General features: G+C 47.2%; 3 protein-coding genes across 4 annotated transcripts in view; all 3 read right to left on the bottom strand.

The window, feature by feature from the left end:
* On the bottom strand, positions 1-1,512 carry glod5 (glyoxalase domain containing 5). The gene is made up of 4 exons (XM_028960961.1): positions 1,373-1,512; positions 964-1,119; positions 606-761; positions 1-535 (listed from the first exon to the last, which is right to left on the bottom strand). Exons 1-4 carry the CDS (start codon positions 1,445-1,447, stop codon positions 413-415), a joined length of 510 nt encoding a protein of 169 aa, XP_028816794.1. The 5' UTR covers positions 1,448-1,512; the 3' UTR covers positions 1-412.
* Positions 1,513-3,083: 1,571 nt separating this feature from the next.
* On the bottom strand, positions 3,084-7,879 carry rlim (ring finger protein, LIM domain interacting). 2 transcript variants are annotated; one of them, XM_028960962.1, is made up of 4 exons: positions 7,746-7,879; positions 6,156-6,363; positions 4,895-4,999; positions 3,084-4,796 (listed from the first exon to the last, which is right to left on the bottom strand). In XM_028960962.1, the coding sequence occupies exons 2-4, from the start codon at positions 6,322-6,324 to the stop codon at positions 3,163-3,165; spliced, it is 1,908 nt and encodes a 635-aa protein (XP_028816795.1). In that variant the 5' UTR covers positions 6,325-6,363; positions 7,746-7,879; the 3' UTR covers positions 3,084-3,162. The 2 variants fall into 2 exon arrangements, with proteins under 2 accessions (XP_028816795.1, XP_028816796.1); XM_028960963.1 differs by lacking the exons at positions 6,156-6,363; positions 7,746-7,879 and adding an exon at positions 5,314-5,441.
* A 4,565-nt stretch (positions 7,880-12,444) lies between these two features.
* The window catches only part of nexmifb (neurite extension and migration factor b), a 47,883-nt gene continuing 37,802 nt past the window's right edge, over positions 12,445-22,525 (bottom strand). Inside the window, exon 2 of the mRNA XM_028960241.1 lies at positions 12,445-16,683. Within this exon, the coding sequence (XP_028816074.1) occupies positions 12,800-16,495 (3,696 nt within the window). The 5' untranslated portion in view covers positions 16,496-16,683 and the 3' untranslated portion in view covers positions 12,445-12,799. The remainder of the gene's footprint in view (positions 16,684-22,525) is intronic.

A 22,525-nucleotide genomic window follows, 5' to 3' on the forward strand; every position in this document is an offset into this window, starting at 1 on the left:
TAAAACGACCATCAATCAGAGCTTTATTAATAAATTCAAACATTCTAAGCTCAGCAAAAAGAGCCAAGGCTGGGATTGCATCGAAGATTAAGAATTGCAAAGTGCACAAGTGTTTCTTTAAAAAAAAAAAAACAGGATATTTATAACAGCATAATATCAGTGGTCGAGTGCAAGGTCATTAAGGCCAGACTGCAGTTGCTGATATTATCAGTCAGCATGTGAGAAGGTTGCTTGTTTCAGGCCAAGCACTGTGTGAGCGGGAATAGTTGTACATGCGGAACATGCATTTCGCTGCGCCGCAAGAAAAAAAACAGAAGATGTACAGCGGAATGCTTTGTGCTTTGACATTGTTATTTGAACGTACAGAACACTCAGGTAACCGTAACAGTTAATCCACAGCGTCCTCTAGTGATCACTTCAGGTAGTTGGAGACTTCGATTAGATTGTTGTCGGGGTCTCGGAAATAGACAGAGGTGATTGGGCCCACAGCTCCACTTCTCTCCACCGGGCCCTCCTCTAGAGCCACGCCACATGCCTGCAAGGCCAACGGCAATTTTATTGGACTACATTTCTAAGTCAGCAAGCCCAAGAAGGGGTACGGTCACCTTGAGATGCGCGGCGACCGTGGCCAGCGGGGTCTCGGTAACGAGGCACAGATCAGCAGACCCTGGCGTGGGACTCTTCGCTTTGGGCTCAAACTCCTTCCCCACTTCGTGCAGGTTGAACTTCTGCCGACCGAAGCCCAAGGCCTTCCGGTTGCCCTGGGTTAGAACGGTGCAGATTGTCAGGGGACCTAGAAAGTGCTGCCTAGACATGATGAGACCAGTCACCAGGCCAAGCAGGTACAGCAGGTGGGAAAGTGCTGCTGGAGAACCTCGATTGGTCGTACAAGGCTGCCACCTAGTGGGCCGCAAACTATTCACAGCCGACGTCGACATGGTGGAGTGAAATGGCGTTCATTACCTTGAACGTAATGACCTGCATGCCCAGAACCGACGAGTAAAAATCCGTGGTACGGGCCACGTTCTTCACCGTCAGAACCAGATGGTCCAGATGGCTGATCTGAACGGGACTGGAGCTTTTAAAGCAGACGCCGGCCGCCACGGGATACTTAAACGTCTTGGTGATTGCAGGATTGGAGACAAAACGCAACAAGAGACGCATATTATTATTCATTTCTATAAATAGCGTCGCATGCCATGGAATATTAGAATATTGCTCATTAATATTTCAGATCCATATCTATTACAGTGGTTACGGTAGGAGGAAGTTGCCGCCTCAGAGACTTCGTTGAAACCGTTTCAATAAGAAAATAAAAAGAAAACCCGGTTTCTTTTTTATGAGACGTGAGCAGCGTTTGCGCAGGACAAACCTGGTCAACCCGCGGTCGTGGATAAAACCGGGCAAAACGCGACAAAGCGCCACCAAAAGCCCTCGGCGCCATCATCTCCGTCGCGCCTGTTGAAACGCTACCTTCGCGCCCCAAAGCCCCGCCCACTTCCGCAGGTCGCGGCCCACGTTACCGTAAAGAGCCGAGTAGAGCGCGCACTCGACGCGCGTCAGTAAAAACGTGAGGCAGCAAGTCGTTGAAAACGTTTAATAGTTGTCTAAATAATACGTTGATATTCTGTATTACGGTATAATTGGTATAATTTCTATAATCAATAGTAACACACACTCGCACACACACACACTCACAGAAAGTCACATCGTGGTAGATGTTGCATTTCAGAAATCCAAACCATATAAATAAAAAAATATTTCGTAAAAATGGGAGTGATCAGAGCGTCCTGACTGAAAGTGTTGTTAGAGGCTAGCTTCGTGTTAATAACAGTGCACGCTTAATCATCAAAAGGAACCAGGCGACATGCCACATGCTTACAGCGCAGTTCACAACAGCTCGGAGGAAACAAGGCGGCTCAGTTTGGAGATGCAAAAAGAAAACTGGACCAGCAGCTTCTGGCTCTAGGCCATGCTGGTGTGTTCCAAAACCAAACTTTATTGAACGTTCATTAAAACGGAAACATGATCCTACACGTCTAAATGCTCAGGCCCTGTTCCCCCTTCCGTCCTGTCACCACCAGTGACACTGCAAGGCATCAAACCTCCGGAACAGATTAAAAACTTCAGAACAATTTACAAATATTCAGACACCCCGGCTAACCAGTTCCACCCCCAATTTGTAATGATTGCAGTATCATTGCTCCAGTGAGGTAATCTATCACAGTCGGTGAGCTTTCCCCTGCCTGTGAGTCGTGCACCAAAGTAACGTCACAAAAACGATTGCAAAAATATCACAAGAGAACACAGTGTGAGTGTGAACATGTGATCTCTTCTTAATCTAATCAATGTGCTGTAAAAAAAAAAAAAAAAACTAAATAAAACATTTGGTCTGTGACGGCCTAATTTCATCAAAAAATGGTTTATTGAGCCATAATGCAATCATCACGTGTCAGAAGTGGTTCATGAAATGGAATATTCTAAGAGTCCGTATTCAGCGACATTTTTTTTTTTCTCACATTCATCTATACTTCTGAGGTTTGTCCTTTGTCAAAAAAAAAAATAATAATAATAATACCAACAACAGCGGAAATCTTCCTGAATTTTGAATGCAGAAGGAAGATGTATGCACTGGACTCGTGAGGCTAGAACGTTACCCCACTGCTGTGTGTGGACGCGCTCCTAAATGGCCGGAGGGCAGACAAAAAAAAAAAAAAAAAAAATTTTTTAAATAAAGTACAATAAAATACATTTAACATTGTACAGAACACTCTGGGAGGGGGGGGGTTTACATCCGCGTTTACACTGTTTGTGGGGACTTTATTTGCACACCCGCAGGCTCCAGGACCGAGAGGAGGGAGGGGGGGGGCCACGTTTTGGTCCTACTGTACAGTCGCGTAACAGCGTTCCGCGCGTCGTGCGCGTTCCACTTTCAAGCGGTCGCGCCGGAGGGATCAGAACCTGGCCACCCCGGCTCCGGCACCCAAACAACCACCTGCTGAGAGGGTTCAACTGTTTACAACTCATATATATATATTTATATATGGAAAAAAAAAAAAAAAAAAAAAAAAAAAAGCCATATAGAGACGACCCTGCACAGAGTGGAACACTGAGAGGAAACGATATGCCGAGCGAGCGAGCGAGCGAGAGAGAGAGCCGCCGCTACACGACGCTCTCGCGGTTGTCGGACGCCAGGACGGCGCGCCGGCAGATGGGGCAGGTGGAGTTCTCGGACAGCCAGCGGTCGATGCAGTGCACGTGGTACTCGTGCGAGCAGGGCAGCTTGCGCAGCTTGTTGCCCTGCGCGTACTCCATGATGCAGACGCTGCAGGTCTTCAGGGCGTCGCTCTCGCCGAAGTTGCGGGTGGACAGGTTGTCGATCTGCTCTTTGGTGAGGCCGCGCGGCTGCTCGTCGTCATCGTCGCTCAGGAGGAAGAAGTGCGCCAGCCGCAGGAAGGGCAGCGAGCCCGTCTCCTCCAGGGTGATGGGGGCGCGAGGCCGCGGGCGGCTCTCTCTCGCCGCGCCGCTGTCCCCCGCCCCGTCCCTCTCCCCTGTCCGTGGTGCTGCGGCGCTGGACCCCCTGTCCGCGTTTGCGCCGGCGTCCACCGCGGAGGTGGCCGGCGCGGCCGCGGCCTGTCTGGCGTCCGGCGGCGGCTCGGCGCTCCTGCGGTTGGAGTCCGAGGCGTCGATGTCGGAGTCCATGAAGTAGCTGAGCTCCCCGAAGCCGGTCATGATCTGCCGTATCATGGACTGCAGCGCGATGGAGGTGGCCTCGCCGAGGCCGGTGTCGGAGACGCGGCGGATGGGGATGCGGATGGTGCTGACGTACGTGCGCACGCCGGCCCGCTCGGACCGCGAGAACGTCCGGCGGAAGCCGCCCTGCTCGGACTCGTACGTGTACGCGGTGTTGTGGGAGGCGGGCTGGGAGCGCGAGCGCGTGCGGTTGGCGATGCTGTCCCGCTGCCGGTACTCGCCGGGGCGGACGCGCCGCACCTGCAGGTCCAGCATGATGGTGGGGGGTCTGCGGCCGGCGCCGCCCCCTTCCTCGCCGGCCGGCCCCTCCTCCTGGGCGGGGACGGCGGCAGGATTCTGGGCGGCGTCCGCGGACGCCAGGGTGTCCACTTCCATCGCGCTCTGGCGGGACAGGACGTGCTGCCGAGTCCTGGAGCTGCCCTCCACCTCGGCCGGGGGTTCGGGGAAGGGCGCGGCGGGGCCCTGGCGGACGTAGGTCAGGCCGTCGATGCGGTCGAGGTTGAGCGGGGAGCGGCTTCGGGCGGTGCGGGCTCTGGTGCGCCGTATTTCGGGGCTGCGGCTGCGCGGCCGGACTTGGCCCCTTCGAAGTTCAGACTCTGTTAGGGGACGCACCGTAACGACGGGGACCTGCTCTTGGGGACTGGCTGGCTGGGTCACGTGAGGGGTCTCCGGAGCAGCCACAGGCTCCGGCTCCATGACGACCGCCAAATCTTCCCCAACGGGCTCCTCTTCCAGCTCCAAAGTTTCCGCCGGAGCTTCTTCTGCGGACGCGGCTTCCTCAGGAGCCCCCGGTGGCGCCGCCGCCGCCGCCGCGCGCTCGCCTTCCGTCTGCGTCTGCTGTTCGGCAAGGTTGCGGTTCACGTTGATCTCCAAACTAAACCGGAAGTCGCCGCTGTTGGGGTTTGTGCGGCTGACTGCCCGCCACGACTGGTTGCCGCGGTGCCCGCTGCGCGTGGTGTTGCCGGTGCGATGCACGGTATTCAGCCAGTCCAGGAGTGTGTCCCCACCGTTAGCGGCGTCCTCTGGAGCCTCGGGGTCCGCCACTGAAGAAGAAACGAGTTGCGACCGATCAGAAAAAAAACGGGACGAATCAAGATATTTAAAAAGCACCAACATCCTCTGCCAAAAAACACGGACTCACCAGCGCTCTCCGCCCTCGGTCCCTCAGGACCAGTCGTGGTGGCTTCGTCCGCTCCGTCCTTCACCTGCTGGAGGCGGCTCAGCAGCTCTTCTTCTGTAATCTCACCTGGTAAAAATAAATCATCTGAATTTTCCAGAATCACAAGCTTCCTAAAACAAGAACCGGCAAAATCGCTGGCGAGTCTCCTCCTCTGTCCCGCTGAAGAAATTGACGAACTCATTGACGAAAAATAATTCCACCAGACCTTCAATTAATATGGTTTTGAAATGAGCGAGACATGTGCAGCAAAATGGAATAATGAAATAACATTTCCCTTTACAAACCACTCGACAGTACTTGGACATCGTGGCGAATAAATGATCACTTTGCCGGTTTAAGTGGCACGTCGCCGTGAGAAACTGCACCAGGACAACACTTACCAGGACAAGCAATGTCCATTCAATGCCATCTCCTGGCAGGGCACACGCGGCTAAAGGCTGCTCCAAAATTACATTCCTTCCCACTGTCCTGGGACAGAAATGGATTGGGTGTCTTCAGCAGTCCCTCAGCTCGGGTTGTGTACAAGGCAACACGCAAAGCAAAAAAAAAAAAAAAAAAAAATGGCATAACGCTAAACTACTTTAGTGAATAAATATTTTTTTTTATTTTATAGAACAGACCGTAAAAAGAAATAGGTCAAAAGAGCGCATTACTTTCAAGGATTCACAACAGAGGAGCTATTGTGGTTTTGAGGAATAATAATTTTATCTTATCTTCCCCAAAACTTCACATAAATATTGCTAGCTGACCAATAAAATGTATTAAAATCCTAGAACGAGGCCATTTCAAGAGGGTCGTTTTCAAGCAGAAACATCGGACTTGACTTTGAATTTGGATTGCATATGAAAAATGGCATAACGACTAAGAAATCGTATATGTTCTGAACAGTCGATACCAGAGAATTATAATGATTTAGTATACAGTAAAATATTTCTGTACAGCCTATCCAATTAATTACCACAATAGCCCAATTATAAGAAATACCTCCGTCCTACTTCCAAGGCCATTTAAACATGTTACAATGAATGAAATTACACTTTGTCTACTTTGAGACATACGTTTTTTGCTAAAACATTCAAACCAATATGGTTATTATTAAGGTCTAATTTGTGGTTCATCACAAGAGAAAATAAAAGCAACCAAGGCAAAAAAAAAAAAAAGAAAATCTCACATCGAACGGAGAGGACATAAGAGTGTTTTTATTTCTTTCTTTCTTTCTTACCGGGGGTTCCCAGGAGATTGTTGTCCCTCATCAACCTGTAGTCCTCTTCACTCAAATTGTTCACAAACTGGTAGAAGGCCTCCTCTCTGTCCAGGCGGTCCAGCTGCCGCCTCCGCTGGGACTCCGACACGTCGCTGCCACTCTGCTCTGCATTCTCCGAGCTCTCCATTGCCGCAGGACAAAAAAAAAGTGAAGATTGCACAATGAACTAGAGGAAAGAAAGCAAGAACAAAAAAAATAAAAATACAAAAACTTTAAAGTTTTTTTTCATACTTGTAAAAACAGATTTACTGACAAGACAGATGGACACATTTATTGTGACTATACAGCGAGATAATACTCCATAAGCATGTCTCCTCATTTTAAAGGATTATTAGGGTCTAATAAATATGGGTGGGTGGTAGTAGGCTAGTGGGTAACACACTCGCCTATGAACCAGAAGACCCAGGTTCAAATCCAACTTACTACCATTGTGTCCCTGAGCAAGACACTTAACCCTGAGTGTCTCCAGGGGGGGACTGTCCCTGTCACTACTGATTGTAAGTCGCTCTGGATAAGGGCGTCTGATAAATACTATAAATCTTAATTTTGTTTAAACGACGTACATCAGTAAAGACAATGAATAAATCGACAGACAACAGTAAATCTGACATATCAGTCCTGATGAAATGTCTCATAGCTTAATCTGACCTCAAAAAGCATTTGCTGTAATGAATAGAACCTCCATCATAACACCACCGGGGCCATTTTCTATTCACCAGCGCCGGACTTGAAGAACACCGGACACGCCGACGCAACCGCTGCGTTAACACGCCAGAGGAACTGATTGTGATTCCGATACTCGACTGAACCGTCGCCGCCGCCGCGTGGAAATCGTCACTCGGCAAATGACAAATGGCCCCGTCGTCGTCCGAGTCGGCGCGGCGACGACGACGCGGCTAGCGGCGCTAGCCTCGTCCTTTAAACCGGGGCCCCCCGTGCGGCAGGTCGGGCGAGATCGGGGTGACGGACCTCCCGACACGTCCGCGGCCAAGTCCGCTAATCTCAACCCTCCATTTCATCTGAAGTCCAGGCTGTTTCAGAGCGCCGTCAAAACCGGGTGAAAACAAAATGGCATCACGGGCCGGCTGAGGCCGTCCGGATTAGCATACCGTAGCTAGTGCGCTAAAACAACAACAGCAGCAGCAACAAAAACAGCGAAATTAAATATTCTTTAGAAAAAAAAAACAAAAAAAAAAAAAAAAACGAGAGAGCAGCGAGAGCCACTGGGTCACTTTTAACCACGGTCACGGCCAAAAAAAAATATTACGTCGGCCCGAGCACCACCGCGTCGGCCCGCTAACCACGAACTAGTCCGAAGCGACGCTTTTCACCAAGGACGTCGGAGAGGAACCGACTCGCCACACGCAGCGCTTAACGGCGGGTGGACGGACGACGGGCGAACCGCGACAGAAAGCGGCGTCGGCGACCGGGCGAGCTGATTAGCGGCGGCCGCGGCATTGTCCGCTGACAGCTAGCCACACGGCTACGCGGCTCGGCCGCCGCCACGTAAACATTCGCGGGGCATAAAGCGGGGGGACGGGCGGGTACCGTTTTATGTTCCTGCGACCTTCGGAAAGTAAAAAAGTGAAAAATAAAAAAAGCCGTCCCTTCCTTGTCCGTAAGACGCCTTTCTTCTGTCAGGCTTCCATTTTCTCCCCCTTTTTTTTTCCTCCTCCGAACGGCTTAGGGCGTGAAAAGAAAGAAAGAAAGCGGAAGTGCGTTCCTGCGTGTCGTGGTGGCGCGCGTTCCCCACAGCGGCCCCGTGCGGCCGGGGACCGTGAGCGACAACAAGAGAGGCGACGTCGGAACGCACCGGCACCCAGCAACCAGCGTTGTGCATCGTGCAACAACACCCAAACAGCCTCGTGTGCACTGTACACTACAGGCCAAAAGTCTGGACACACCTTCTCATTCAACGCGTTTTCTTTATTCTCATGACCATTTACGTTGGTAGATTCTCCCTGAAGGCCTCAAAACTATGAATGAACACATGTGGAGTTATGTACTTAACAAAATAAAACATGTTTTATATTCTAGTTTCTTCAAAATAGCCACCTTTTGCTCTGATTACTGCTTTGCACACTCTTGGCATTCTCTCAATGAGCTTCAAGATGTCGTCACCTGAAATGCTTTTCCAACAGTCTTGAAGGAGTTCCCAGAGGTGTTTAGCACTTGTTGGGGTCCAGCTCACCCCAAACAATCTGGATTGGGGTTCAGGTCCAGTGACTGTGGAGGCCGGGTCTCCACTTTTTGTTAAGTACATAACTCCACATGGGTTCATTCATAGTTTTGATGCCTTCAGTGAGAATCTACCAATGTAAATGGTCATGAAAATAAGGAAAAAACATTGAATGAGAAGGTGTGTCCAAACTTTTGGCCTGTACTGTATGTAGACAGTCTGTTGATGACTAAGCACATAAATATATGTGTAATATGAAACGGAATCACCCAAAATGTCTTGTGGAAGTAAAATGAAGCTAGGTTGGTTTGCACAACTCAGCAGATAAGGCTGGGGAAAATGAAATGGAATAACACTTGCCTAGTTGGCCCAATTTCGCTTTACTATTGTTAAATGTGTCATGTTGTCTAGTACTTGTCTAGTTTTGTGCGGTCTAGTTTTTCTTGCTGCACAACCATTGCTAGTTTGTGACAGAAAATTTGAAAACCTAAAAATTTGACCAAATAAGTACTATGCATCTCTATCATAACAATATCTGAGTGGTAGTAGCCTAAAGGGTAACACACTCGCCTATGAACCAGAAGACCCAGGTTCAAATCCCACTTACTACCATTGTGTCCCTGAGCAAGACACTTAACCCTAAGTTGCTCCAGGGGGGACTGTCCCTGTAACTACTGATTGTAAGTCGCTCTGGATAAGGGCGTCTGGTAAATGCTGTAAATGTAAATGTAACAATAATTGACCCAGGCTATTTTGGAACAGTGTCATAACTCTAAGACACTGGCTTAACCCGTCCCCAAAATGCTGTCTAGACAATAGTTATTTCCATTAAAAATATGACAGATGTCAGTATGTTTCCACAAAATGATTTTATCCTGTGTAAAGGATTATTTAAAATAAGACACAAAGGCACAAACAACATAGCATTCAAAATTTCATTTTAATTTGTATATTTACTCCATAAACATTATTACAAAACTCAGCAAGTTACCAATATTACATTATCACCATACAGGCTTGATCACAAATATTTAAAACTTTGCAACAGTTACAACAAAACAAAATAATACTAGAATAATTTACAAGAAAATCTATAAAACAGCAAATAGTTCACAAAGTTTTCCCCCTTTATTCTTTTCTTTCTTTCTTTTTTTGTTGCTTATTTGTGTTTTTTCACAATAACACAGTACTCTCACAACAAGATCAATGTCTTATTACAAAACTCCCAACAAAAATGTAGACTTTTTAAAGTTTTCTGTAGTCACTTTTATATTTTGGTTTTTAAAACCAGAAACCTGTCATTGTACATCCTTTTCACAGCCTATAGAGGCGCAAAAAAGGTTACTCACACACACACACACACACACACACACACACACACACACACACACACACACGCACGCATACACACACACACACACACACAATTACTTCACGGCACTTTCTAAGAAAAATATACACTTACAAAATATGTTACAAATTGGCACACATAAAAATATACAATATTTTGTAATGTCAAGAGCTCTTTAAGAATCCCTCTGTTAACAACTCTAGACAATAGTTATAAAGGTCAATATTTTTTTTTTTCAAACAAAAAGCCAAAATTAATTCCAATTCATGTCAAATAATCATGGCGTGGATACATCAAACATAACAATAATAATAATAATGATAATATACATTCATAAGAAGGGATTTTTTTTGTCCTAAAGTTAATTTTTGTCATTACTGGGGAATTTTCTTAGCACTTTCTTAGCACCATAAGAGGAGGCAGCTCAACAGTGGCACATTGTACAAAACTCATAAAAGTACATTCAATCAACCATAGGCAGAAAAGAGAGAAGGCAGGCAAGAGGGCCTGTTGGCACGTGTGCAGGTTCCTTTCAGTATTTTCTCCTGGTCCCAAATCCGGCCTGCTAGAGAGCTCAAAGAGGAGATAGAGAGGGAGAGAGAAAAAGAGAGAAGAGAGAGACATGAAGATGAAGGGAGAGACAGAAAGAGTGAGATGGGAACAGCCACTGGTCGGCACGCCTCTTTCTCCTCTTGCTCTCAGGCCACAGCAAATGGGCATCGGTAGGATGGAAATAAAACTGACATGTAAAATGCTAAGGTTGCTGATGTCAACACAAGCTGCCAGTTGAGAGAGAGAGAGAGAGAGAGAGAGAGAAGATACAACTACTGGAGCATGATAATCATTGTGCTTATGCAAGTGACCAGAAGAATAAAAAAAGTAAATTCACAGCCTCAGCATACAACAAAGAGCAAAAAACTAAAGCCATGTTGAACTGCATGCATCTTTTCCAGGTTTTGTTTCTGGGGAAATGGACAAACACCACGAAACATGCAATTATGCGCAAATTTAGACTGGTTTGCAATTTATAACAGTGAAAGGTCTACCAATTATCAAATGGTTGCAAGTCAAAACAGAAATGCATTTAATATAATTAGATACATTTCAATTGTCTGGGATAATCAGATGTATATTTATGAAAAAGCCACCAACATGCAATTCAAAAGAATGCCATTGAGCAACATCTACAACAGCTATGTGAAACGCTTTCTGGTGTCTCAAAACATTAGATTTCATGCTGCATCTTTTATGTATTGTTTTTTTTTTGTAAAACAAATGAATAAAAAAAAAAAAAATAAGACAAAAAGCACAATCTAGCACACAATTATTAAATGGCACATACTAAAATTCTTTGATTTAGTATGACAGCAGTATAAGAACCTACTTTAGGCCGCAGTGTTGTTCTCTGTACAATCAAGCACAGAGTTTGGAAATCACAGCTAAAACCATAATTAACACAAACAGTCCGGGTGGAAAAGGAAAGAATGACCAAGAGCACACATGCTGCATTTCCCTCTGATCGCAGACTGCATTTTTACTGTTCTGAGGCTGTAAGTCATGAAACAACACCACGTCTGACTTGCTCTTTGGTGTTAGGCTCGCTATGCCTCAACATTAAATACCATTTTTTAATTATGTAAACCCTTCTGGTGAATTTTTGCACTATTCCAAAGGTACGTAAAACAACTGGTGAATTTGGTGAGGCAATGACACTGAGCTATGTATATTTTCCCCTCCCAATTCAGCACCAGTAAGACATACCAATCCTTCCCTCTGATAAGTGTGCAGATGTGTGCAGCAGTCGTGGGATTCTCTAAAAGCAACATATACATATAATTTTTTCAATAAAAAAAAAACTTCAACTAGATTTTCTTTCTGCTTCTCTTTTCTGTATCAAAGTCTTGTCATGTTGAGTTAAGTAATAGAACAAAAAAGAAAAGAAAATTCATAGTCTTTCTGGTTTTGGTTAAGTGGTTCTGTACCACTGTAAGCTGCAGGTGCTCTTTAACAGGCAGGGTCCAAAAATCATATAAAGAGCTTTAAAAGAATATTCTGGAATGTCGGCTCTGAGAAATTGCAACACAACAGATTTTGAATATATTGGACAAGAAATGGAAAAGCTTATATTCATATTGATTAGGAAATTTACACAGCAAGTTTACATTTGGCACATTAACTGTAGTAGTCAGTTTTTTTTCCTTATATCCAAATGGATATCTGTACAATGACACAGACGAAAACTCTGAAAAGTATTTCATAACTGAATATAATGCCAAGACAGCAGTTCATTAAAATTCCAAGAAAAAAAGCATAGGAGATAAGAAACATGTTCATTCCAACAGTTAAAAAAATTAAGACAAAATGTTAATCTGATATGTCATTGATATGAAATGGTCCCGTAATGCATTCTTAAGCGCCTTGGGCCTAGAGAGTCGGACGCAGGCTGCTGCAGCGGAATCTACATTTTTCCACACTGTCATGAGCCAGGCAGTGAGAGAGAGACAGCAACGAAGGGGCGTCCATTTTCTGCATACAAAAACAGACGTGGAGCGAACATTTCACAAAAGCAATTTGTATAGCTACATGTTTTCAATGCAGGAAGATACTGTCAGATAATTAAGGGCAGCAAACAGCAGGGTTTGTTCTTAAAAAAAAAAAACAAAGAAAGAAAGAAAGAAAGAAAGAAAGAAAGGAAAAATATATATGTTTCCAAAAATGAGGCATGTGTATGTTTCTTCGTGAGTACTTTTTTTTTTTCCAGACATAACAAAAGCAGCAACTGTAGGAAGAACAGCAAAAGCAAGAAGAAAATGCAGCCATGGTATATTTCTTTTAAATCTCAATCAAGATTTACACAATCACTCAATAGGTAGTTGGCAAGTACACGTTGCTCATGCAAGATATCAACTTCCTCTTCAGGGGCAAAAAAAGGAATTTGGGGGGTCAACCGTGGGTAATGTAGTTTCCATGCAACTCTGGCACCGAGTCAGTGCAGGTATGTCTGGGGTCAGGGGTTGAGAGCGGGAAGCGGGGGACAAGGGTGGGGAGCATCAGCAGCCAGTTACAAAAATATTACCTCAGTTTCTCAAAAGAGGCCATCAGTGCTATGTCCTTACTGGGCTCTCTCTCGCCACACTTCCCCTTAATGTTTTCAATCCGGGGGAACTTGGCGCTGGTTTTGTGGCGGTACATCTTTTTGTGCGCGGGCCCGTTGATGCCTGGGACACAGAGGTTGGGCTTGTCGAACATATTGCAGCCCAGGGCAAGTTGCGGAAAGAACGGGTTAAATTTGGCCTGGTTCTTGCCCCCTTTGCCCACGGACTTTCTGCCCTTTGTGGCTCCAGAGGAGGCCGCACCTTTCTTTTTGGGTTCGGGCGCAGTACCGGCCAGGATTTTGAGGGTCTTTAGCTTGAGACTGTTTGCGTCTGGGGCAAGGCAGACACTGGACGCAGGGCCCCAAAGTGGCTCGACCGAGGCCATCATAAAGCGCTGGACAACCGCCATTCCAGAGACGATGTTGGACAGGATGTTGGATGGCTCCTCAAACTCTCGCTGGTCGTCCCCCGTTTGGTTGTTTCCATCTGCCCAGCCCAAGCTTGGCCATTCACCCACCACGCCATCAGTCAGCTGACCAGGCGCTGTGACTTTGTTCCCTTTATCATCAAGATGGGCCTTTAGTTTTTTTTTCGAGTTCTGGCGCGGCACTTTGACTTTCTCCGATTTGGCAGCTTTCGGGGCTTTGCTTTTTTTCGAACTCTGTCCTGCCCCCTGTTTGACACAGTTTTTCTTTTTCGCCCTTGTGCCTTTGGTCATCTTGCCAGCCTGCTCATCAAAATTGTCTTTGATTGTGTCTTTGTTGTCCAGCCCTATGCTGCTCCTACCATCGTCATCGTTCAAAGTGTGCAGCTGAAAAGGGTCCACAGCATATGGAGTGAGTCCATCTTGGCAGTCCATGATGTTACAGTGCCATTTCATGTCCGGATTGGTGGCATCCAGGTTCAGTTCGCTCCCGTCCTGGTACTCCTGTGCTTGGCAAGCTATTGTGATCTCACGAGCCATTACTTGTGGGGACAGATTGGGCGTCTCGGGGGGTGACAGCTCCGATAAGGACGTGTGCCTGAACTTATCCGGGGTGAAGTTCGAGATGTCCAGCAGGTCAGTGGACTCCCTAAGGGGCGTGATTGCCTCAATGCTCTGCTGGATCACCAGCTTGGGACTGCAGTGGGCCAGGAAGTTCTCACCGGTGTCTTCCTCGCCCTCCTTCTCACAGGACTTCAGACTCACAGAGCTATAGCTGCTCGAGGCGGCTGAGAGCGACCCAACGGAGTCAAAGCTGGTGAGCCGGCCGTTATCGGTATTTAGAGTGCCTCTTTGGAACTGCATCTGCTCGTCTGCACAGACCGCCTGGCACACCTGGTAATCTGCATCGGCCGGTAGGGACTGATCGGCTATGAAATTTTTCTCGTACAGCATCCGGCTGTCCTCTATGTTTACCTCACTGTACCCTGACACGGCCAAGTTGTCTGCTGGCAGTGGTGCGGCGACCGTGGCAGGAAAGCTGTCGGGAAGAATGGGGGCTTCCGGGATGTCGCCAACAAACTGCTGGTTGTGGCACCGCTGCGAGTGCCAGATTTGGGTGAAGCTCGAACAGTTCTGGGGCGACTGCTGGAGCTCGGACTCGGAGGGCGGGGAGAGGACGCAGCTCTGGGCGAGCTGCAGAGTGGCAAATGGCTTCTCTTCCAGGGGAAGACCCAGAGAGTACTGCCTCCGGGGCTGCTGGGAAAAGTACGAGATTCCAGTGCTACTAGAAGAGTCGGATGCGTCCAACAGAGTCTGGAGGTAACCCCCTGGGATGACCGGCACGCCGGCCGCCACCTCCTCGGACGCCGCGGCCTTTTCCGACGAGCAGTTGCCAGATATGAAAGCGAATTTTTCAGCATTGTTGTCGGGGTTTCCGCACGCACCCGAGCCCCCCTCTGCTTTGGCCTCACTTCCTGCAGAGTCTTTATTATGCAGAAGTGCACAATCTTCTGCGGCACCCGCCACGATTCCACCAGCCTCCTCGAGGGCCCTCAGCTTCTTGCTCCTCAGCCTGGCTTCGCTTTTGAATTTCCTGATCCGGACAATCTTATTCCCGATCCTCCTCTCCCCGTTGTCCTGCAAGCTGCTCCGCGACGACGTGATGTCACTCACGTGCAACGCGGCCGCGTGGTTGGGGGACACCACCATTAATGGCCTCCCTGCGGCCGCCGCGTCTCCTCTAGTGGCGCCCTCCGAGAGAGCAGCGTCCTGCCCGCTAGGTGATTGTTGCACAGTGTGAATCCGCTGAATCCGGAATCTGTTCGCGAGCTTGTATTTCCTTTTAGGCAAGCAGGAACTAAAGGGTCGGTGGCGGCCATTTGGATGGAAATGACACTTATCTCCGAGAGCCAGCTTAAGCTGCTCCTCTCTCTCCCTCTGCCTCTCCTGCCAGAAATGTTTCAGAGGAGCCAGCTTTTCATATTTACTCATTGTGTCTGCGTCTAAGCTCACTGTTGTGGCTGCTGGATCAATCTTCCCCAGCTTAACCGACATGTGCTTCTCTCCCTTGAACCTGTTGATAATAATGTATTTGATTATGACCGGCGGCTCCTTGCGGGAGGATTTCCGCCTCTTTTTGGGGCACCAGTCGTCGTCCTCCTCCTTTTTGGGCCCGGCGGGGGGCTTCTCGCGCTTTTCCGCATTCTTCTCGTTGTCAATGGAGTCGACGTCGTACAAGTAGTCCTCGCTGTATCGCACTTTCCTCTTGGCCCTCAGCCCATAGTTCAGATGATTGGAGGAGCCCCCGTTCTTTTTGGAGCGCCTCAGCTCACCGCCCTGGAGCGGCTCGAAGGAGAAGCTGGCGCAGGAGCTGTCATCGCTGTACTCCCCCGAATCTTCCGTCGAGTTGCTGGAGTCCAGGAAGTAGTTCATTTTGGAGCTGTAATCAGGCGACTTGTCCTCGCCGCTCTCGTCTCTCTCCCTCTTGGTCTCGCACTCCGGCAGACTGAGCTCCTCTGGCTTTGGCTGCAGCTCCTCGCCGGCCTTCTTGACCACGGCACCATCTTTCTTGGCACAATTCACGAGCAGGCTCGGAAAGAAGTTGAACTGCGTCTCCTCCTGCAGCACGTTGGTCTTCTCGCGCATGTTATCCTGGAAGGACTCGTAGCGGATCTTAAGCGAGCACACATCGCTGCTCAGAGTCGAGTCGTCATCCTCGTCGTCAAACATGTAGTTGTCCACGTCCTCTTCCGAGAACAGGTTGACGGAGAGCTCGTTCTTGGAGCACAGATCCAGCAGCTCCATCTTGCTCTCGCTGATGAACGACTCAAAATATCCCCAGTCCTGGTTCGTGTTGGTAAGCAAAGCTTCCTCCCCGTTGCATTTGTCCAAAAGTAGACCTTCGTAGAGGTTCTTATCGGTAGCATCCTCGGTGTCAGTGTCTGTCTTTTCAGCATCGGCGTCGGCCTTCTTCTCCATGCTCTCTGGTTTGGGCATGGGGAAGCTGAGCAGCTGGTTGGACAGGAGCTGATCGCCGTAGCCCTCGGCCTCGCCGGTGCTCATGCACTGCATGCTCATGTCTGCGATGGGGCAGGGGTCGAAGTCCGCGCCATTGGCGTCGGCCATTTTCAGGCTGACGCCGGGCTCGGCGTCGCCCGCGTCCTTTGTCTCGATGAAGCAGCTGAGGCACGTGCGGCTCGGCTGCATCAGGCAGTCCTCGCCCAGGGCCGAGATGCCGGCCGGCTCCATTCTGGCTGTCCTGCGGCGGGGACCAGGGGTTTACCGCGGAGGACACATCGGCCCGGTGCCCGGGCGAACTGTCGGGGGGGGAGATGAAGGCGCTGGATCTGCGGCGGTCGGGGCTCCCGCCTTCACGGCTCACGCAGCAGAAGGTGGCGGGCGGGCAGCATCCGCGGCAGGGATGTGAGATTACCTCTCTGCGGACGAGAAACACAAACGAGCACGATATCAGAGAGCGGACAAACCCTCGCTTCTTCTTATTATCTCCCCCAAATATTTCCTACTCCCTCGTCCCCCGTCTCCTGGTTAATATTGACTAATTATTTAATGTTGTCAGCCGAGGAGAGACGTATAATGAGGCCGGGTGAATTAAAAAGATGGAAGCTGGGTTATACAAGGCGAAGCCTCTGTTTGCTCTGCATAATTAGTCCGCTGTGGCTGAGGCGGGTACCCGGCACTCGCATGGGAGAAGGCAGCCCCATATGCTGGCAACAGTATAACCAATAACAACCCCACCTGCCTCTTTATGGGTCCCAAGCTGTCGCGTTGCAGATCGGCCCCACAAACGCGAGCAAGTAAGAGGCCTTCCCGACGCAGCGGATAGCAGCGGAGTAATGATTTTTATTCATTAGCGTTGCCGTTGGAAATCTGCCTAAGAAAGGCAGCAGGTAAATCGCCTCCTCTGTATTTAGGGAAGTAATAACCATGTGGGAAGCGTTTCAGATATGGCCATGATTTAAGGCCGATCGGGGAAAATAATGTCTGGGAGCTGCTGGCGTCCCTTTGGCTCAGAGGCAGGCAGATGCCTGGAGCAGCTTGGACCGCTGACTGGTGAACGCCCACCAACTCCACTCTCCCTATACCATCACACTTAATGAATTCAGTCCCCCGAGAAATATGATGCTTCGCTTTTAAATAAAATTCAGAACTGTAATAGCACACACCATGCCTATTGAAAAGCCGACGCTGTTTGCATTCTAAAATGATTGCCATGAAATAACCAGAGAAATTCTATGCAAGTGTTTGTGTTTCATTCCAGCCATCTGTGTGTGTGTGTGTGTGTGTGTGTGTGTGTGTGTCTCAAATGCAGACCACTGTGTGCCTGTCCTAGTGTGCATGTGTGGCACAGCTTGAATTCACAGCCACAATCCAGAATGCATCAAACCAGAATGAATCTTTGCAGTCAATTCAGTAATTGGAATACAAAATTATATTCAAATACTGGTTCGAATTACTTCTGCATGATTTCCTTTTATAATAAATAGCGGCACAAAAAAGGTGCTTGAAGAAACATAATGCATTCCAAGCAAAACACGGCCATCTCCAATCACCTAAGAATACAGTGGAACGTGGCTCCTTTATGTGAGAAAGGGCGAGCCATTACGCAGAGCTGCATTTGCCCGTCTCCAAACACAAATGTCTTTAAATGCATATTATTAAGCAGAAAATAAAATACTGAGAGCACAAATGGATGTTTTCAGCCAATGGATCTGCCTAGGATATGCTTTGAGTGTGAGCACACACTCCCACACACCACCGAGCGATAACGGTGCCCACTGCACTAGTAAAACTCAACAGGAAATCCTGAATAACCTCACAAGGGGAAGTAAAAAAAAAAAAAAAAAAAACGATTCTTTTTCTAAAATACCAGGATGAGGCAGGTCAATCATTTAGGCTTGTTTGTGACCTGCAGTTATGTCACTGTAATTCCCCAGGATAAGCAAAAATCCAACGTGCGTGTCTACACGTCAGGCCGCTGAAGCCTGATCTGACACTTACTGCTTTGAGGTAAACAGCTGAGAAGCTAATGGTCCAACTGGAGACAGATGGCCTCCTGATATCTGCACAGCCCTTCAAGCCAGGACACCTCACTTAACTACAAACACACACACACACACACACACACATCTACGTGCATGTACACACAAACATGCACACTTGACTCTTCTGCTAATATAAAATCGTCATGTTTTAGTGTTCAAATGGTTTGTAATCGCTACAGAAGGCTGAAAGACTGAGAAAAGACTGGCATTGTTCCTAGGTTCAGCACAAGACGCTCATTAACAAAAATCTGCTAAAACACTACAAACCAAGAACATGTTTTTCACATCAATAGATTTTTGTGCAATAAAAAAAAAATCTTTTTTCATTTTCTTTCATTCCAAGCAAGACCTTCTCAAAACACGACGCACTTGTTACAAGTGTCCTCTAATAGGTCACACGCACACTTTTCCGCATGAGCGTCTCACTCCCGACTCACAGCTCTCTCTGCACCCAGTGCCCCACGCCCAACGTTCTTGCAGACTGGCACCGCCGAGAAAGCGAGAAAAACGGGGAGCTGACGGAAACCGACTAATTGGTTGAGACTTAAAAGGAAGAGGCAGGGACACCTTTAAACAGTCTCTGCAGAATGCCTACTCTCAACAGCTACCCCCGTGGTACAGGAGACGCGTAAAGATGTCAAGACGGGCCACACTGGACTGTCAGCAGCTCCGTGCCCGCTGGAATGTCAGGGAACACAGAAGAGCATATGGGGCGGCGCTGACTTTTGGCAGGTGACAGTGATCTGAACCCGACCTCTGCCAAGCATTTGCATGCTAGACAGATTAGGGCAAGCGGCCGGGTGACTGCAGACTCTCGGCCAGATGAGATGTATTCTGTTCGTGCTAAAATATCTTTTTTTTTTTCCAATTAAAACTATTCAGTTTATATCACACTATAATCGGCCAAACTAGAATAGAAGAGTATTTTAAAATTTGCTTTGAATTAAAATAGATTTCACTTTAGCTTTAAAACCTATTTTAAAATATTAACTTTTTTTCTGGCCTCGGGTTGTGTCTGCTATGCTGAAACCAGTCCCCTCTCTGTTTACTGGAACTATCTGCCGGATCTACATGCTAGAGCATAAGACCACAAATTTACAGTCAGCAACAGAACAGCTATTATTTTCTACCATTTTTACAAATATCACTGTATTTCCTGTGAATCTGAGTGGCAAAACCACTGATGCTCATTCGCTGTAGCGATTATAGCGATTATGGTGAAAAAGCGTTTTTAGCAATGACTCCATTGAATCAATGAGCTGTGATTTATGCCCCGCCCACCAAAAAAAAAATTGCTTAAAATACTCCATTTGCTTTCTCATATGTATGCGGTGTCAAGAAAGTCATTTCAGAATTTCCTTTACATGGACATCAATTCATAAAATGTAGTTATTGGATAATTAGGAGGAGCTGTCTGTGGTGCTGAATCCCATTTGGTTGTTTTTTTTAGGGAGGGGTTCATGTATTTGCAATTCGTGGCTGCCCTTGGATGTCTTGATAAGCAGCACAGACACACAAAAAAAGGGGACAAGGTGAGAATTAGCAATGTAAATGATCAGAACGGGAGCTCCCCCAGACACAGGCGCTCTCCGGTCTGGCATTTCTCTCCCAGTCCCGCTCGGTGCCAGAAAGTGCTGTGTGTAAATGACCACATGCCTTCCTATGGCTCGGCCGCTTTGTTTCGGAGGAGAAACAAATTTCCCCTCAATTAAAGCCGTGCAAGCCAGAGAGCAGACTGTCTGAACCGCAGTCTGCCTGAGGGGCTCTTCCAAAAAAAAAAAAAGATCTTGCTGTCCAAACAGGCCATTCCCTCCGGGAATTTTTCAAACATATATATATATACACACACACACACACACACACACACACACGTGAGGATTAAACACTAAGCAAAGGAAGTGGCCAGCAGAGCAGCTGAATTACTCCCCCCCCCCTCCTCCAATACTCTGGCAAATTCAAAAAGTATTTTGCTTGTTATTCTGTGCAACAGCAGGGTGGCCCAGTAACTGAATGGGAAGGAATAAAAAAAGACATTAGAAAAGCTGACTTAAAACTCCATCCTCTAGACTATATTCCCTATCACATTTTCAGCGTACTTCCTGATTCTCTCTCTCTCTCTCTCTCTCTCTCTCTTTCTCTCTCACTCATCACAACATCTCGGCACTTAAATTCCAGGGGAGCGTGGAGGACAGGTCCTTTGCTGGAGAGCCGGTAGCTGCAGGCATTTGCCAAAGCGGGTGGCAGTCCACTCCCTAATGGTCTATGGCATTTGCGAATGGTGGGGAAAGATCAATTTATACGCCGGATGCCCGTAATGAGAGCGGAGTAACTGCTGGATGATTCACCAAGGCGCGTCGCACGGAACCGAATCTATCCTGAGCGGTACTGTGTTTTTTTTTCTTCTCCCCTTCGCGGGGAACACGGTACTTATCTATATGGTTCCGACAGAGGGGGCGGTGTGGCCCGGGGCTGTGGAAATCTCTCTGCTGGAGACGGAGAGAGGAGGACTTGGGTGAGACACTAATGCCGGCACTGCTGCTGGAGCCAGAGTCACCTTGAAGACAGCTGGCCAGGAGAACATAAGCCCATTGATAAAATTGACTGAATATTAGTTCATTATTAGCTTACCATTTTTCTCAAAGAGCACAGGAATATATAAAATATATAGAACGCATTTTTTTAAAAACACATTCGAACCGACAACCTTCCGATTATGGGTCCACTTCCTTACCCGCTAGGTCAACCACTGCCCCTAAGAATGAAGGTGGGGCAGCCAAGGCAAGAACCCTGGCCTCCCACACCCCAGCCAAGCGACGTAACTGCCGGACCAGGGCAGGTTCTCTTGGTTTGTTTTAGGCTTAATGCGAAGTGTAGATTGTCGTCTAGTGTATTTATACGCCTCTACAACCTCAGGGGAATTCTAGAAATAATTTCATCATATAACAGTTGCCACATCTGCCTCTGAGCCTATGTTCCTCTCACCAGTTTATATGTAGAAGCTATTTATGTATCAATAACAACTGTAGAGGAAAATTAATGTACATATGAGATTAAATATATATTTTATATATATAATCTCATATGTACATTAATTATGTTTGCCTGAAAAACTACTTTACACTCTTATCTGCATACTGTCTTTATACTGCATAATGTATATATACCAAACAGTCATTGCTCATATATTACAATTCTGTATATATTACCCCCTCAGACTATCTGCACTTTATTGTACGTCTGACTCATACGTCTGATTGGACTGCTGAATCTAATTTATTCTTTATTGTGGAAGTGCCATACATTTAATATAGGTAAAAATCACTTGGAAGCATAATCATACCAAATATTGTAATATTTCGTATATGCGTGAAATATACTCAGGCCCCCATAACTTCTGACCTCAACTATTTGTTCTACTGTTACGATTATCAAATTCCCCCCTCCGTGACTTAGTATAGATTAGAATGTGTGAAATAAGAGCGGCTGGCAGTGTTGATAACACCTTACCGGCTGGATCCAGCTAATGCGGATGAGTTGAGCTCTGAGGCTACAAGGTGCGTCCTATTCAGAGCATCCATGAAGGACAGAACCCCTCTCTGTTCCTGCATCATCTCCGTCTCTCACTAGCAGAGGACCGAAGAGTCAGATACAGAGGCGGCTTACTCAACCAGGAAACTACTACCTCTGTACACAGCCTGATCCAGTCTGGGCATATTGTGAGGGGAAACCTTAAGACATGAGTAAGCTGTATTTTTGTCACCCTGAGAGTTTAGTCATTCAGGTAATTGACAAAACCCCAGCAAATAGTCTCAATCACATGCAAATGTGGAAGTACACAATTATACTCTTTAGGGTGGGGGAAAAATCTATATTATAGGCTATTGTCGTATTGTTTCCATATTGAGATTTTAGCCTTTTCTTTTGGGACTGTAACATTATCTGATAGAGAAATAAACAATTAGGTCCATATAGAATTCAGCAGAGGTGATAAATATGAGACTAGGTTGAAAAAAATTAAAACCACAGATTAAACAAAAAAACGTGTAATCAATAAATCTAATATCAGACCAAACCTGGTGCTTCTACACTAATTGTATCACACATCTACCGCAAAGTGCATATAAAGAAACACATCTATGATCGTCATAGCAACGGAATGCAACACTTCTATTTTAAGCACCATTTAACATTCACATTACAGTTATTAACCCTTGGA

The sequence above is a fragment of the Denticeps clupeoides genome, chromosome 18 (genome assembly GCF_900700375.1).
Source record: "Denticeps clupeoides chromosome 18, fDenClu1.1, whole genome shotgun sequence".
Taxonomy (NCBI): Eukaryota; Metazoa; Chordata; class Actinopteri; order Clupeiformes; family Denticipitidae; genus Denticeps; species Denticeps clupeoides.